General features: G+C 38.5%; 1 protein-coding gene across 4 annotated transcripts in view; it reads left to right on the top strand.

Annotated features, from left to right (window-relative positions):
* Positions 1–18,178, top strand: part of WWP1 (WW domain containing E3 ubiquitin protein ligase 1) — a 58,247-nt gene that overhangs the window by 18,063 nt on the left and 22,006 nt on the right. Inside the window, exons 3-10 of one of the 4 annotated variants that reach the window (XM_068158522.1) lie at positions 2,990–3,128; positions 5,376–5,500; positions 8,295–8,432; positions 8,533–8,596; positions 10,655–10,836; positions 13,688–14,036; positions 16,747–16,842; positions 17,447–17,621. In XM_068158522.1, coding sequence (XP_068014623.1) covers positions 2,990–3,128; positions 5,376–5,500; positions 8,295–8,432; positions 8,533–8,596; positions 10,655–10,836; positions 13,688–14,036; positions 16,747–16,842; positions 17,447–17,621 — 1,268 coding nt within the window. Of the gene's footprint in view, positions 1–2,989; positions 3,129–5,375; positions 5,501–8,294; positions 8,433–8,529; positions 8,597–10,654; positions 10,837–13,687; positions 14,037–16,746; positions 16,843–17,446; positions 17,622–18,178 lie in introns of those variants that run through there. The other 3 variants (XM_068158521.1, XM_068158523.1, XM_068158524.1) reach the window with 3 other exon arrangements.

Below are 18,178 nucleotides of genomic sequence, written 5' to 3'. Positions count from 1 at the left end.
TGGAGTATGCCCAGAATGGCTATTTTATCAAATTAGATCAGAGAAGAACATTAAAACTGATTAACCTTCTGTAAGGGTCACATAACTTCATAAAGTGATGAATCATCAAAACTAGCAATAGCAAACAGCATTGATGGAGCCACCTGCAGATTGACTCTGTAGAACTCTTAAGAGTCACACAATGACCCATCACTTCAGGTCTGTGTATGCAGAAGTGATGATTTTGATATCTTATACTGTACTGCTCTGTATGTAAGTAGCCATTTATGTATCTGGTGCTAGAGCCTCTCTTGACTTCAAGAGATCTGGTTCAGTGATTGAAGTGGAAAGAAATTGGTACAGTTTTTAAGATTGATTTTCTGAAGGTTTAGTTCTCTAACCATCTGCTGGAGAGAGTCCAACAGAGAGCTGCAACGATGAGTGCAGGATATGAATGTCTCTCCTGTAAAGATGGAGAGACCTGGGGCTGTTTAGTCTTGAGAGAAGGCTGACAGCAGATCTTATCAGTGTTTATAAATATCTGAGGGGTGGATGTCAGGATGAAAATGCCAGTCTCTTTTCGGTGTTGCCCAGTGACAGGACAAAGAACAATGGGTACAAGCTAGAACACAGAAGGTTGCATCTCAACATGAGATTACACTTCATTATGGTGAGGTTGACAGAGCTCTGTAACAGGCTGCCCAGCGAGGTTGTGGAGTCTCCTTCTCTGAAGACTTTCACAGCCCTCCTGGATGCATTCCTGTGTGACCTGCTCTAGGCAGGGGTGTTGGACCTGATATCTGGAGGTCTCTCCCAATCCCTAACATTCTGTGATTCTATGATTAGAGGAATGCCAGTGGCAGTACTGAGAAAGAGGTGGGAAAGTGAGGAGTGTGGAACTGTAGTATTGCTGACCTATGCTGATTTATACTCAGACTACTTTGTGCTGCTGTAGAATCTATATTTCAAGAACTATACTTAAAAATCCCTTCTATAAAGATAGCAAGTGGCATGTACCTATCTTGTAGATATTCCTATGGATTTTCATATGGAGTGGTGATTTGTTTGAGTTTGGGCATTTGGAGCATGTTGCCAACAAGTTTTGCCATCAGTGTTTTTGTCACATATAGTTGGTGAGACGTCGTCTTAGTTCTTTTTGAAGTCTTTTGCTGGTATTTGTTACTTAATCCTCTTGTTCTAGGGAGAAAAAAAAAAAATTGTCTTAACCAAAAAGTGATAATGGCTTCCACTCATGCTTGGGAACTCAATGACTTAATATATAATCTGGTAAAAAGGGGTAAACTAGAAGGAAGCTTGAATATTATGGCTGAGAACCTCTATTTTAACAACTATTGCAGTTGCTTTTAGAAAGCAAAATATGGAAGAAAATGTGAAAAAAGTAGGGGCATTAAAGCTAAAAACTGAATATATTATGATTTCTGATGAAAAAATGTGACCCATGTGTGGAATTATGTATTTAGTCATTTAATCTTTCATCGTTATAGAGGCTGCAGTTCCCTTTTATGACATGTGACTGAGAATGGCCTTTCCAAATGTGGGGGAATTAAATGTGAAATTAAGTAGAAGGCCATGGCCAATGCCTTTAGACTCTTGGAGAGCTGCATCCCCCTAACTAACTGATGTATGTTGTAGAATATTGTAATTCAGAAATACATAGCAGACCTTTATTGTCTTCCTTTAAGAGAGTTTAACTAACTTCCACTTTTGACTTGGCAAGTTCCATACAGAAAAATGACAAGGTTTACTTCCGAGTGGCTGAAAATACTCAGCTTTGCTTTAGTTTGAAAGTGAAGAGAGAATCACAGTGCAGTATGGGAGGAATGAGAGAGAAGGCATAGCCAGCAGGTAGATACAGCTGTGAATACAGGTGTGGTCTTCTAAGGACAACATCTGCCTGACCTGCTAGCAGTTAGGGCACTGGTGGTATTTTTAGTGACCTACAGCTAGATATGGAGGGGGGAGAACAGATTTATATTCAGGGTTACTGAGGACCTCTCCAGTGATTTGGGGGTAAAAAACAGCTTATTTGGTCATTTGCTATTTCTTAATTATTGAATATTTAGCTGAAACTACAAATTCATCTGCAAAGCTGTTTAAATAAGAGGAAATGTGAGACTTGTTTTCTTGCTTTTAAGAAACAGTGTCAAACCACAGGTTAACCACATAGGTAAAATAGCAAGGAACTTAAGCTTTACAGGGGCATTTTGAAATAGGCCTCAACTGCACAAAGCTTAATAACTCTATAGAATTATAAATAAATCTGCCTGATAATCTCTCAGATGTTCAGTCTGGAGAAGAGAAGGCTCTGAGGTGACCTCATTGTGGCCTTCCAGTATCTGAAGGGGGCCTGCAGGAAGGCTGGGGAAGGACTTCTCAGGATCTCAGGTAGTGATAGGACTAGGGGGAATGGGATGAAGCTGGAGGTGGGGAGATTCAGGCTAGATGTGAGGAGGAGGTTCTTCACCATGAGAGTGGTGAAACCCTGGAATGTGTTGTCCAGGGAGGTGGTCAAGGCCCCGTCCCTGGAGGTGTTTAAGCCCAGGCTGGATGAGGCTCTGGCCAGCCTGATCTAGTGTGAGGTGTCCCTGCCCATGGCAGGGGGGTTGAAACTAGCTGATCCTTGTGGTCCCTTCCAACCCTGAATGATACTATGATACTATGTATCATACTTAGAGATCTTTAAGGGAAGAATAAGAAGAGCCAGGAAGAATCCACATGGTGTTCAGTGTTTATCACTAATGTAATTGTTGTTGCTGTCTCTGCAACCCATCCTGTCAGTATGTGTTGAAGAGAATATGCCACACTTGCTTTCAGCTGACAAAGTAGCTTTTGAAAAGACAAGCTACCATTTTAGCATTGACCTCTTTATATTCAGTGGAAGGAGAAAAAGGTGAGGAATAACATTGCCATGCTGTGTTTCATACTTTGTGTAGGCAGTGTATTCTCAGCAACAATATGCTGTTACAGATAAAGCAATATATTTTATTAGTTTCCAGTGCCAAACTGAAACGGAAAAAGAATTGGTTTGGAACAACTTTCTACACGGAATTAACTGCAGATGGAGAAATTAAGAAAACAGCAAAATCAAGTAGTTCTTCAAATCCAAAATGGGATGAGCAGCTGACAGTGTAAGTAGATTTTTTTGGTTGTTTAATACTATTTATTAGGCAGACATCGCAGGCAAATATTTACAAAGCTTGGCTGCCTACATTTTTCTCTGGCTGTTGCTGACTAAATGCAGATATAAGATGATGCTTATCTCAAATGAGTAGTATTTTCTCAATTCTTAAAATGTTTTGAGAGTATTTTTTTACAGAGAAAGTTCCTTGCATACAGCTGCTATATATGGTAGATAGTGGATACTTGTTAGCACTGTGGACCTTTCAAGTTTAAGATTTCTCAGAGGTTGCTAATTGTAACTGTGGCATTCTCAACTTCAAAAGGAAAAGAATCTCAGCTGGAAAAATAGTAGTTATGAGGAAGGTCACTTTCTCCTTTAAATTTCCTAATGAGGAGATACATGTACACACAAACATTCATTGTACTGCTGAGTGATCTTGCAGCCTATCTTGATATTTGACCTTTTTAATCTTCTTGTGGTTTGACTATGCTACTTACATCTCTATACCTGCATATGGCCAGTTGGTTTGAATGCATTTTTATAGAACCAAGACTGTACTGCTTCAGATTTGGGTCTGGAAACAGCACAGCTACTATCAAGTGTCATTGAGCACAGGCCAGTACATTTTACAGCACCTGACCTGTCTTTGTGCAGTAGCCAGCTTTGTTGGAAGCAGGAACCATGCCAGTTTCCTACAGCCAGCATTGCTGGAGATTGTGGAGTGGTACAACATACCTAGCTTTGGAGAACTGTTTGTTTGGGAACACTTATTGATTAACTACAGACCTGGGTTGAAGCAAGTAGGATATTCCCATGCTACACTGTTTCAGGTTTAGCAGAGCTTCTTAGCCCTCTGCAGTATTGCACAAGAGGACAATACAGTCTTGGACCTGGGCTAGGAGTTAATCTTAGCGCAAGTACAGAGCTACCAGTCTATTTACAGAGACCAGAGTTTCTGTTCAGGAGGCAGCTTTGATTTGGCAGGCTATGGTAAACTGATAGAAATGAGGTAATTTGGCATGCACAGTACAGCCAGCCAGACTCATTCCATGATCACTGCTACTTAGGATCTTGCCCTCATGTATATAAGGTATGCTGGCTCCTCTTCCTCTGGCTATTGGAGTTGCTTCCATTGCCCGGTCTATTTGAGGATGAGTGAACTTTCTGACGTAGAAAATTCCCCTCACCTCTATGGGTTTGCCTGAGCACCAGCAATATGTTCTCTCTGCACAGATATTTTTGATGTTTTTTTTTTTCCTTTGTTGTTGAGTTGGTCTCTTAGTAAGACTTCCATTAGAAGGCAGCCTATTCAAAATGCAGAAATACATTTGCTCATGGGCCTCAGCAAAATGATCCACGTTGTCCAACACCTTCAACTGACTATAAAGCTAGCCCTGTTGTTGGGAGGTTGGGGATGGTTTTTTGCTATGGTTTTCATCAGTATCAATATATCTTTTTGTATCCTGATGGGTATGTGGCCTTTGACTTTTTTGCAGTACAGTGATTCTACCCCATTTTTCACTGCCAGGAACACTCTTTCAGTACTAGACCCTGTACTACAAAACCTACTCACCGGGACCTAGCGTAGCTCCCTGCTTTCCTTCTTGAGCAGAGTTACAATGTTACTGTAATTGGGTCCTTGACCTTTCTGCTTCCCTCCGATTTTTACTTTAGCTTCATCATTTGATTTTTCCCCTCTGATTTCTGTAAGTATGCATTATGGTTCTATGTATGTTTGTAGATTCACAAAGAATGTTTTATTGACACTTCTCATGGCAAGCTGACAGCTATTAAGTGGGTTCTTCCTGCTTGCAAGTGGCTGATAGGTGGCTTTTTCCCCTTTTTAAGAACATTTAGTATTTTTCTTTTTAATGGTAGACTTACTATGTTATTAAATGTGAGTTTTTAGTTAGAATTTTGGAATAGTGAGGTGTAGAGAAGATATGTCTTTAATAAAGAAAGGTATGTATATAACTGAGATTTGGGCTTAGTGTAGATTATTCTGCTACTTCTCAAATTCCTTATGCTATTGTAGTGCTACCCATTAAGCTCAATCTTAAGTATAAATACCACAGTTTTTGGCAGTTCCTACTTAAAAATTTCCCATTGCAGTACAAAAACTTCTTTCAGTTAATTAATATCAAGAAATATGATAAATATGAGCAAGTGAATTAAGTTCAAATTCTCCTAGTAACAAGAACAAATACTTAAAGATCTGTATATATCTATTTTTTTAAATGTATTTTATATGCAGGAATGTGACTCCACAGACTACGCTGGAATTTAGAGTGTGGAGCCATCACACTTTAAAAGCAGATGCTTTATTAGGAAGAGCCACTGTAGACTTGAGACAAGCTTTGGAAATACACAATAGAAAATGTAAGTTATCATTAAGGATATTTGAGTAAAGTAAAATTATTATTACTAATCTATATATCCAACTGGCAACCAGACTACTAACTATACATGTAATTACAGCTGACTTTCAGTTGAGGTCTTCACTTGTCTCTTCTAGAGATGTCTGTGCTATTGAGAGCAATTTAAATGTGGCAATGGGATATAATAATTTTGAAACAATTGTTACCCTAGGAGTTACTACAAACTAAGTAAAAGCAGAAGTGATTAGACACAATGTTTTGTGGCAAACTAATAACTGGTTTGCTGGAAGATCTGGTTTAGACCTGGTTAAAAAAGAAAGGTCTAAACTTTCAGAAAAGCCTTCTGTGTTATATTTCATGTTTTGCTTCTCTGGAGTGACTATAGAAAGGCTGGATATTTTCTCCCTTGTAATTCAGCTGCCCAGAGAGCAGTAAGAACCAGGGATTAATGAAACAATTGAGAACTTCCTCTTAATGCATTAGAGATTGTTGTGTTCTATGTAGCTTCTATTTATAATTGCCTTTAATAGAATTAAAACAGGTCTTCTCCGTCTAATTTGCTTTTTGATTTTATTTCTTTTTTATTCTTACTAAAGAAGATGGTGAATCCACACTTTAAATTCCGCTCCAAGTGGCAGTAGAATTCCAGCTAAACCAATCTCTGATCTTTTTATAAGTTAGATATACAAACCTGAGAGCTCTGTTTAGGGAGATGGGAGTACAGGAGAGCTAAAAAAAAAAAGAGAAAAAAGCTTCACTTCTCAATTCTTACAGAAAGTTGACATTAAATAGAAAATCAAGTGAGGTTTCTTCAGCAATATTATAAAGATTCTGCCAAGATTCCATAGTTAAGCAGAAAAATGGCTTAGTTTTAAAAATATCCCCCCCTCCTTGTCTCAGAAGACACTGGGTTGAATAACACTAGCAATACAAGTAGTTAATATTTCAACTATTTCTAGCAAAATAGTTAATATTTTATTGCTGTAGATTCAGGGGATATGGGAACCAACAGTGGGGGAAATTCTTTCAGGGAATGGTTGACTGAGTTGCACCAAAAGTAATTAATGTGTAGGGTTGCTGCTTTGGGTAGGTTAGCAGTTTGACACACTCCAAATTATCCAGTAATTCAGTGGGAGAATAATTGATTTGTGTTGTTCAGTCATTGATGCCTAGTTTAAAATGCAGCACATGAAAGGCTGTTTCCTGAAGAAAATGTAAAGCGGAAGTCCTCTGAATGCAGAAACTTCAGAATTAGCTACTAGTTACTTTCTCTTGCTAGACACCACCAGTATTGAATTGCTGCCCAAGCCCCTTTCAGTTTTCTTGCCAGCTCAGATGGACTACAGCCAACTGTTGATCTGGTTTGGGGAAATAAAGTGTTAAAACAGTGGAAGCTAAACCAGTCACCCTTTGCAGAAATGATGATTTATAAATATGTTAATTTACCAACTCAGTGGCAGGCTAGTTTCATCTTTCTGTTCTTTCAGGTAGTACCATTTGCCAACCTGTAGATTACTAAACCAATAATTCTGCAGATTAGGAAGCTTTGTGCTTGCTCCACCAATTCAAAGTACTTTGAAATCCATTGTAGTGTAACAGTGGGTGTTTGCTGGTAACTGCTGCCCAACTGTGCACTATCAAAACTGCTCTTTAACGTAACAGCTTGGAGATATTTGGCAATAGCTTTTGGGAGCTTTCCTTGTTTCCATGGTTATTGTTCATTTATGATGTGTGCTAAGAATGAAGAAAATAAGGAAATGCTACCTTCATATACAAAGTTGCACAGAGAGCTTTAACTTTAGCTTGGAATCATATGGAGGGAAATAGGGTAGTATATCTTGAAAAATTAATCCTTTTAATCTGAGACTGCAAATACTAAAAGGCCTTAAGCATTTTAACCTGATTAATGGATGCTGACTATGTTTGGATTTATGATATACAGCTTTAACCGCTCTACTAGCAAGAGTTGCTGTAGAGAGAATTATGCAGCATCCTCTGCACATTTTACCTGTGGATTATGTATTTCTCTCTACAAATGTGTGCATTGCTTGTCAGTCAGACTGAATTCTTGCACCCTGTATATATATATTTGGTATACTCCAATTATCTCAAAATTCCTCTTGGTGAAAGTGGTCTCTGATTTAATTTTTGTTTACCTGAGGTATCATCTCTGTTTCTGTTTAATCCTTGGAGTTGAGATCTATGAAAATGCTAGTAAGGATTTACTAAAAATAATTTGAAAAAGGAGGAAGGACTCCATGCATTCTTTGCATTTACTTCTTCCTCAAAGTGATGTTCTTTTTAGTGCTCTCAGCATTACTTTTGGTGGGTGACATGAGAAATGAATATAAGCTCTGGTTATAGAATAAGGTTCCCCCTGACTTGTAGTATTTGGATGTGTAGTTCAAAAGTTGTTTGACTCTAAGCCTTCTCATGTTATAGAAGTAGTGCATAATTTCAGAAAGGGCTTAGTGGAACCAGCAAGCCTGGATAATCATTAGCAACAAAGTACTGAGAAACATCTGAATCCTGTAGCATACCTGTGGAATATTCTATGTAGATGGCCAGTTTATTTCTACAGTAAAGGGTGCTTTTACCCACAGTGGATTTAAATTTACACAGAATTCTATGTTGCTTTGAAACATCTGAGTACCTCTCATGCTCAGTTTTGTGCAACCAAATACAGATATCATATTTTTGTGTTGAAAAATCTCTTTTAATGCTGTTTAGAATTTAATCTTTCCTTTATTCCTTCTCTCCTTCTCTCACCCTACCCACCCCCACTCCATTTTTAGTGGAGAAGGTGAAAGAACAGTTGAAACTCTCTTTGGAAAACAAGAGTGGCATGGTGCAAACAGGTGAACTGACAGTTGTGCTAGATGGTTTGGTTGTTGAACAGGAATCTCTTACAAATCTCAGTTCATCAGCAACCAGTAAGTTAAAAGAATTAAATCAGTTGGTAATATTTTGCTTAAGATTTCAAACAGATGTAATAGAATATTTCTATTGAATTTGTTTCTTACCGTTCAGTAGAAGTTCAGCAAAATGGCGAGGCTGTGCATGAAAGCAGAGATGCTTCAGCAAGAAGTACATCCAGGTTGGAATTTGTTTTTGTGTCTTACCCTGTATGAAGTATATTCACAAGTTTCTCAGTTGGAATGTTTGGGTTGTTTGTGTCTTGTTTTGTTTTTTGAAATACATATTTTTTGAGGGCAATAGGTTTTAACTGCAAAGCCCTAACTTATGTTGCCCCAAGTTTTAGTAATGTAAGTTGTATCATAATTAGCTTGAGAAGAATTAAGTTTACAACTCTGTTCTTCCTCTGCTGGTTGAGTCTGCTCTCCACTACTTTACCATTGCTTCTTGGATGTGTAGTCCTCTGAACATAAAAAATCAACTGAGTGGAAGTCTACTACATGCTGCAGCAGAGATTAGGGGAGCAGTGGTTCACTGTGGTTTTCTGTACTTATTCCAGTTGTTTTCTTCTTCTGTTTAAGAACCATTTCTATTCATGCGTACAAACTTGCTGCAATGTACCATCAGAACGGAAGGAAGAAGAAAAAAAACCCTAAATTATTGCTCCCTCACCCAGTTCCTTTTTGAAAGTCATGATCAGAACACTGAGGCAGAGGGTTTGCCAGCTTCAACCTGCAGTGGCAAGCAAAAGGTTTTGGTATCAGATTAAAGCTTCACTCTTAGCTTTTCCATCTTGATACCAGCTACAGGACAGCCTGAGGAGAAGTAGGCTGTTTGTCCCTCCACCACTAGGAAATTGACAGACATTCAGATCAATTTAATGTTGCTTACCTGCTCACTTACCTTGCAGTGAACCCCTTTTTGTTAAGTTCTTGGCAATGTGAATGAAAAAACATACAGTTGCTATGAATTTGAGTGTCAGGGACACATTTGTTCTTGTGCACTTGACTTGATTCAATCTCATTTTGATTATGTAGAAGTTTGTCTCTGTTCTTCCATGGGTGCCAATAAGAGGGAGTGAGGATAAAGTTGTTTCTCCTTAGTTTTTATTATAAAGGTTTGGGATTGTTAAAAGTGATTTGAAACACATCTGTAGACCACTTTGAAACAGTAGTAATCAATTACCTGTTTTCATCCAGCTGTTGTTGCTGGAGTGGTGGCTTCTACTAGGATCCTGCTCTTGATGTTGGTATTTTTGATAACAGCAATTTTTCATTCAGCTCTCAACAGTTTTGATTTGCAGTTTTAAAATTAGGAGATGAAAAATAGTTCTCAAGTAGCATTTGTTCATTTCTTTAGCAAGGACTTTTTAGTCTAGAACTGAAAAGGCATTTTACAAATAAAGTAAAATCCCTTTTTTTATAGTATTCCTTTTGAGTTGGGTTAGGTAGCATAGAAGTTCTGTTTCTTCCTTTCTTAACTCTGCAAAATGGGACCTCTAACACTTCGCACACTTAAGGTCAGTGGTTTAACTTTGCTAGTTGTTAGCCTCTACTCCTTGAGAAGATGAGGAATAGTCAGTGAATGTAACTTCCACAGTGTGTTTCTAGTGGGTGGTTTTAAGCATTTTTGGGATAGTCTTGAGTAAAACAAGACTTCCTGTTCAAAAGCCCTTACACTACATTTATTTCTGTTGTGGGCTTGTAAACAGAGCTACCTGTATTTCTGTCCCTGCAGTGTTCCATCCTGCCTACATATAGAGAAGCTTATCTTGTTTTCCTTTTGCTGAGGGAGAGTTTTGCTATTTTCTTATGTTATGACTAGAATAATTTTCAGACATATGCCAAACAAACCCAATTGTTTCATTTGCTTAATGAGAGAAAATTTTTTCCTGCTCCTAGCTGGGCTTGGGAAGGTTCCCTAAGGCAGTTTTGGAAGATGCTGGCAGGAACATCAGTCTGCTCAGCTCAATTCTAGTGGAAGATGAAGTGGAAATGAAAAGTTGTATCTGTTTTAAGTATCTGAAGTCCTCAAAAGGAAAATTTGCCCCTTGTTTCTTAATAGTCTTGATCTTGCACTTGAGTGTTTTATGGGCTGCAAACATTGTGTTATAAACTGTTGTTAATTTCCTTCCATGTCTTTCTTTCGTTAGCATGATTTAGTGCAGGATTGGTTTAGCTGCCTAACTATTAAACATGTTGTTTGTAGTAACCTAAACTGATGTTTTATTTTTGCCAAGATCTGCTTGTGACATTTCTAATGGGATAGACAATCAAGTACCTTCCAACTCTGTAGTGCAGAATACGTTCTGTATAGAAGCTGTTAATGGAGACAGCACACCATCTCCTACTCACGTTGCAACCAGACCCAAAAATGCACCAGTACCAAAACCACTTGCAGCTCAACCTGTCAACAGCACTGGTAAGAATGGGAGAGTTATGAAAACATGTTCCATAAGGCTTTATCTGCTTGAAATGTTGCTGAAGTTGAGCCACTTTTTCTATACAATTTTTGTTAGATTTCAGAAATATTGGGAGGACATTCCTGGAATTGAATTTATACTCTTGTGTGTGTCTGCTTTTGTGCATTTTTATGGAGTAGATCTATTTTTCAGTGTGCTCAATTTCCTACTTTGTGTGAGCTGATGAAGAAAGATGTAAAGGGTCCAAAACTTCAGGTTTTTCAGTTCCAGATGACTAAATAGTATTGCTGATTATCTTGAGGAAAGATCAGTTTTCTTTCTCAATTGGTTTGAGTAACAATAACTAAGTCTGTTTTGTCATTAGATAAATCTGACTTTTAGTTCTGTAGTGCAATTGCTGTGCTCTGAGCTGAGATGTGTTGCAGATTCTTCTTGCCTTCTATTCTTTCCTAAAGGTTTGCTGTTTCATAACAGGAATTGGCAAATACTAAATTTGATTTTCCTCCTAAACACAACAACGTTTTTTATGACTGCAATTAATATTCAGTAGAGTAAAACATGAAAAAATAAATGTGGTTGGGGGTTTTTTTGGTAGTTTTGTTGGTTTGGTTTGGGTTTTGGGTTGTTTTTTTACATTAATTTTTGCTTCTCTGGCAAAACTGTGTGTCTAATAATGGCTATACTTTCTGAGCACTTTCTGACTTCTTTGAACTTTTAGAGAGAAGGATAGCAAAGGAAAAAGATGACCTTAAACAGAAATAGGCAAGCTCTTAATAAACAGTAGAACAGAGACTATCAGATTTTCTGTAATAGAGTGGGAAATGTGAGTATGGTGGGAAGATAGCAGAAACAATTGTGAGCTTTAAAAGGTGATAATTAAATTAGGCCTCCTCTGAAGCATTTCTCTATTTGAAGAACTTGAACTTGATTCCTCTGTTGAAGGCCAGAGAGCATATACATTATTTAGGCATTGCTCCCTTTTTCTTCAGTAGCACAGAGGTCTGTTTGTAATCCGTGTTAGGAGAGGGTAATTGCAAAGATAATTGATTTGTTCAAATAGTAATATTGATGAAATGTTCGCTCAGCTTGCACTGTGGCACTGATACAGCAGGTTTCAACTACTGTACTGGCTGGTGGAGACTTCAAGGCAAGGCATAAACTTGGTCTCCAGCATTTGATCGTGGCAGACTTTACTTCCACCCCTTCCCCTGTTGTACTTAGTGGGATTATAGTTTCATGTGATGATACCAGAATTGCTACTTTAGGTCTAATTGCTGAGGTAATCAGTTAATGTAATGTTTTATAGATCTGTTTTGGAGATCAGCTTACTAAAAGAGCTGATGACTTTCAGTTATTTTGCTCCTAACTTTATGTTACCTCATTCACTCATGTGGATGAATGGAATGTTTTGGTTTTTGAATGAAACCTGCAATTTCAGGTTGTTTTTTCTATTGAAATAAAATTTTTGCAAGTTAAAGCAGAGATCATAGTTATGATTTTTGCTTTATTTTTAATGTCATGCTTTGCTTTTGATGCAGTAATACAAAGTTTTGACACATCTGAATGTAGTTAACATGTTTATCTGTTTTGTGTGAGCTAGTAGTAGTGATGTATTACCCTGGAATAGTTGTGTTCAAAAAGCAATGCATTTACAGATCTTAGAAATCTGCTGATGCTTGTAAAAGCATGCTTTTCATTATGCATATCAGGAAAATATTTGTGGCTGAGTGATAATTTCTTAAAGAAACTGAGTTGCTAATGTAGATAGGTGCTGATGAAGGTTTTATTGTTTGCAAATCTTTTACCGGCTTTTCTGACCATCTGGGAAGGTGAGAAATTGCTGACTTGATATATATGAGACATGTAATGAGTAGAAGCTCTTTGTAAAAGTGTTATATGAAATGAAGTCTTCAAAATGTATCAGTAAGGTTATGAGAAAAGAGAAATTCTAGTGTGAGGTGTCCCTGTCCATGGCTGTAGGGTTGGAACTAGATGATCCTTGTGCTCCCTTCCAACCCTGACTGATTCTATGAAATTGTATTGACCTCAATCCTTAGAATTGTAAGCTGATAGTATAGGTAGAAAATTGGTTGAAGTTTATGTTACATGTTATAGTTAGTCATGTTAGAAAGATAGTGCCAGGTCTAGAACATGTGCAAACTGATGGGTTTAAGTAGAATTGTCACTATTTAGTGTTGATTGGTAGTGCAGAAAGTGAAAGCTGAGAATGACGTTGCAGTACTTCAAAAGGGCCCCGATGTTTGATGTGAGTCCTACTGACTGTTATACCTCTCTTCACTTAAGTTAAGGCAAGACCTTGTGCTGAGTTATTCTTCTGTTAAGCTGTGCAGATGATTGGTATTGTTGGCCAGGTGGGCTTGGGAGTAATAAAGCCTTCTTAGCCCCATGCTAAATCCGTGTGTGCTTTAAACCTTTTATGAGATTATGCTTGCTTGAGTTGGATGGCATTTGTATTGTTCTTTCAGAGACATAAATTGATTTACTTTGTGATTCTAAAATAATTTTGTTCAGTCATTGAAGTGTAAGTTATGTTAGCTGAATACTAAGTAAGGTAGAATGCTGAGTTCATAAAGATGTGAAGAAACTAATAAATTGCCTTAGCAGAGAGAGAGAGAGAGAGAATGGCTTTCAGACTGTTAAGTTTTAATTGCAGGTTTAACAGAGGCAGGTGCATTGTGACATTTTGTAATTGGACAAAAATACTGTTTATGGCATATAGCTGCAACTTAAACTTATTCCTTCTGTACAGTTTACTCCAGAGGCTGGTCATTTGAAAATGAAATCTCATCAGATTCTGACACACAACTGTTTTTATTTCCCATTTCTCAGCTAATGGCGAGTCATCCACCTCCGCACCAGAAGCTGGTAATTCTTCTGTCTCTGAGGCTCTCACAGGTTCAGCTGAAGCTCCCATGCCTTCAGATTGCACTAACACCACAGCAGAACCTCAGTCAACAACAGAAGCAGCTAACTCTTCTGAAAGCCCTGCTTCTACGTTACCAGCTGCATCTGCTGGACTGGAACCTACAGCTGCAACAGACTGTGCTCAGCCTAATGCTAGAAACAGTACATCAGCAGATGCAGCAAAACCAAGAGAGTCATCTTCCTCCTCAAGTACATCTGCAGAACCTGTAAGACAGCAGCCTAGTAACACCTGTACAGAGCCTTTGCCACCAGGGTATGTGGGCTTCATTTTCATGCTATAATTGTGTTTCATCTGAGCATGCATATGAAGAAACAGATATTTAATTCTACACTGGCGTTGCCAAATGTAGGTCGGTTGGCTGAGACAGGGTTATTCGATCTAAAACAGGGTTTATACTGATGCTATAACTGGCTAGTAGCTCTTGTCCCAGATAGTAGCAACTCACAACTAATTTGCTGAGGTGGTACTGGGATTTAAATAGGCAAACTCTTGGCTATTACGCATGTGAAGACTTCTCATTTGATACATTCCAATGTATTTGGGTCATAATTTGTTACTCCTTTTGTTCTTAAACTTTGAGAGTGTAGTAGGGACCAAAATACAGAGAAGTGAATGTTAGTAAAGTAGTTCAGCAGTGTTTGTAGATGCCTACTGTGTAACAGTGAGATCAACAATACTATAGATAAAAATGTGGGTTTCAAGCACTCAGAATAGCTAGAAACTCTTAATTCTCCTAGATTGTTAGAAACGACTTCTGTAGTCCTAACCCTTAAATGCAAAGTTAAAAATGTGCTTGGACATTAAATAAAGACTTAGTACATACTAAAATATATAGAGAGATGTTAACACTTTCTTTTTTATAGATGCTCTCATGTTTGGGTGAGAAGATGTCTTCACATTTCCATAATATTCTAAATAGTACTTCTCAGCATGTTTTCAACATGCTAACACATTGTGTCTGTGTTTTTAGAGCCTTTCTTGGACCTGCTCCAGGTTCAGAGTTAAGTGACACTTTGAGTTGGATAAACATGAAAACAGGCATCTAAAAAGATAGAGCTTTTGTATATATATTTCTGGGGAAGAGTTGCAAAAATGTTTAATTTTCAGATGCTTTGCTAATGGAAGTTCTTCATAGGAGGGAACTCATGTAGGTCTCCTTCACACACTGTCTTTATTTTATCCTCTGAGTTTATGACATACTTTCTTGTTGAAGACTTGTCATGAGTTCCAGGCACAGTGCATGTTGTGGCCAAATGCATTTCATCATTCTTCCCTGATCATGTTTCTGGGATGTTTTTTTTGGTGTGGTTCCTTGCCCCTCCCCACCCCAAATCTAGTTGAGTCTATTAGGTTTAGCCCTAGTAACTCCTTAACCTGCTGCTTGTTTCTCTTATCGTCTTGTACTGTGAGTGTTTGACCTCTTGAATTGTGGTGAACATTTTGTAGGAGTTTTATAGGATACTCTGTAGTAGTGAGAAAGTGCACATCAAATCCTATGAGTAGCAGGCAAGGTGTTCTGCCTGTGGTTTTAGGAGCTAATTAATTACATCTAGCACAAGCCCTACGATGAGAGGCTGAGGGAGCTGGGATTGTTTAGCCTGGAGAAGAGGAGGCTCAGGCGAGACCTTATTGCTGTCTACAACTACCTGAAGGGTGGTTGTAGCCAGGAGAGGGTTGGTGTCTTCTCCCAGGCAAGCAGCACCAGAACAAGAGGACACAGTCTCAAGCTGCGCCAGAGGAAGTTTAGGCTCGATGTGAGGAGAAAATTCTTCACTGCGAGTCATTTGCCATTGGAATGTGCTGCCCAGGGAGGTGGTGGAGTCACCATTCCTGGAGGTGTTCAAGAGGGGATTGGACGTGGCACTTGGTGCCGTGGTTTAGTCATGAGGTCTGTGGTGACAGGTTGGACTTGATGATCTTTGAGGTCTCTTCCAACCTTGGTGATTCTGTAAAGCATATGTTTGAAAAACAAACCTATGTCTAATGTAAGCAAGGGCTTCAGCTTTTTATTTAACATTTATACTGGTTTTCTCTTCCATTATAGTGGTTCTCAGCAGCATGAAATATCAATTATTTATAATTTGCTCTCACTTAATTCTCAGTGTCATTTTACTTTGAAACTAAAACTGAAGGAATAATCCCCAGGGATATTGGATATAGAGTTTACCAGGAAGGCGGCCTACAAGATGACTGTAAAGGGACTGTTTACAAAGGCCTGTAGTGATAGGTTGAGGTGCAGTGGTTTGAAATTAGAGAAGAGTAGATTTAGCTTTAATGTTAGGAAGAAGCTCTTTGCCATGAGTGTGGTGGAACATTGGAAGAGGTTGCCCAGGGGCATAGTTGAAGCTCCATCTTTGGGGCATGCTCATTCAGGCACAGGCTTGACAGGGCTCTGGACAACCTGATATAGTGGAGGATGTCCCTGCCAGCTGCATGAGGATTGGACTAAGTGACCTTTGAGAGGTCCCTTCCAACCCAACCCATTCTGTGATTGTATGACAGCACACATTGTGAGTTCACTCTGAAAGATCTGTTGTTCATTTGATATGGGGAACAGTGTTTAACAATCTCACTGGGTTTTTTTTTTAAGAGAGGCATCTACTTGAAAATGCAAAGAATGTGTCTCTGTGCTCTTTTGAATGAAGTTATTTTAGCATCCAAGATTTGAGCAGATAATTGACTTTGTTTTCAGATATTTTAAATAGAAATGGAATGCTTGTGAATATTGCTGTGTGCTCGTTTTATATACCAAATCGCTGTTAGGAATTTTCATGATGATATCCATTCAAGCAGGAGGTAACTGAAGGAGATGCTAAAGTGAGTTTTCTTTGGTGTTCTCTAATGAGGTTTGGATCATACTATTTTCATTCAATACCAAGATACTTTTTTTTGGCTTAGTGGGAAATAAGTCCAAAGGAATCGTTTTCAGCTTGATGTACATGAAAGCCTTCTTGTCTTGAAGGTGGGAACAAAGGAAGGATCCTCATGGTAGAACCTATTATGTTGATCACAACACACGAACTACAACGTGGGAAAGACCACAGCCCTTACCTCCTGGGTAATGTAGGCTTTTTTGTTTTAAATGTGGCAAATGTGCTATTTATTTGTTTGTTTGGAGCAGGAAAAAGACCATCTTATATAAGTAGCTCAAAGAAACTTTATTACACATCAGATATTAAGAAATACTAGCTTTCAGTTAATTAAGAATTCTGTTAATTGTAGCTGTTGTTACAGGAATGTTGGTAGAGTATATGTCACTCATTCTGATGACTTGCTGAAGTAGAGTCGCTAAATCATTTTGTTCTTCCTTTAAAACATGAGCATTTGCTTAGGTGGCATCACAAGGTGTAGTGCACTGGTTTCAAAGACCAGATTTCCAGGCCAGGTGTTTCCTGTGATACCTGCCAACATTGCTTAGGGTCACAGGGATTGACAGAGTTAAGAGTGAGGTGATGGAGAGCTGAGCATTCTGAAGTCTGCTTAGTGTGGTTGTCCTTCTACCAATAAAGCTGGGGAGTGCTTTTGTATGCTTTAGACATTCAGATAATTCTTGTGACTCTGGTACTTCCTTCGAGATCTGTCTAGAAATTCATCATGAGGAGAAAATCAGTTATGTGACATTACTGACAAGTTTAGCTGATAACATTTGTGTTTCTTGAAAGCTGGGAACGAAGAGTTGATGATCGTGGGAGAGTTTACTATGTGGACCACAACACCAGAACAACAACGTGGCAGCGACCAACAATGGAATCAGTCAGGAACTTTGAGCAATGGCAATCTCAACGGAATCAACTGCAGGGAGCTATGCAACAATTTAACCAACGATACCTCTATTCGGTAACTTTTGCATAACATTTGAAATGGGGAAAGAAGAGTAGGCATACTTTCTGTTCTTTAACTTTTTCTGACTTGATTTCTTAACTGTGCAAGCATATGTGGTGTGAGATGCATGGCATCTGTAATTCAGATTCTGTCTGTTGAAAAACGTGAAGGGCGAAAAGCACTCTCTTCTGAGTCTGTTCCAGAACTTGAGCCTTGTCTGCTGGATGATACTTAAGGCTTTTAATGACAGTAATTAAGAGGTAAAGCTAAAAATGTTCCTTAACCAGAAGGGAGCCTAAAAGCTGAGTTATGGGCATTTTGAACATTAAAGGGCCTTCAAAACTGTTTTAGTCATTAGGAGTCACTCCTTAGTACAGGTGGCAATTCTTTTACTTTGAGCTCGTTTTGAAGCTTATACATCTGGTTCAGCTCTGGAATTTCCTACATGGTTTTCCATTTCTCTCAGGTATTTGCTCACTCACTTCTTCCTGAAGAAAATATGAGTAGCTCCAAAGAAGATATTTCTTGAGATGGATTTTTCTGTATGTGGCTGGATGAAGAGTGTAGTTGCT

Source organism: Melanerpes formicivorus, unplaced genomic scaffold, assembly GCF_026170545.1.
Source record: "Melanerpes formicivorus ecotype bairdi unplaced genomic scaffold, bMelFor1.0.p_v2 SCAF_40, whole genome shotgun sequence".
Lineage (NCBI taxonomy): Eukaryota > Metazoa > Chordata > Aves > Piciformes > Picidae > Melanerpes > Melanerpes formicivorus.
Note: the sequence above shows the minus strand (reverse complement) of the source record. Positions and strands in the feature narration are given on the sequence as shown.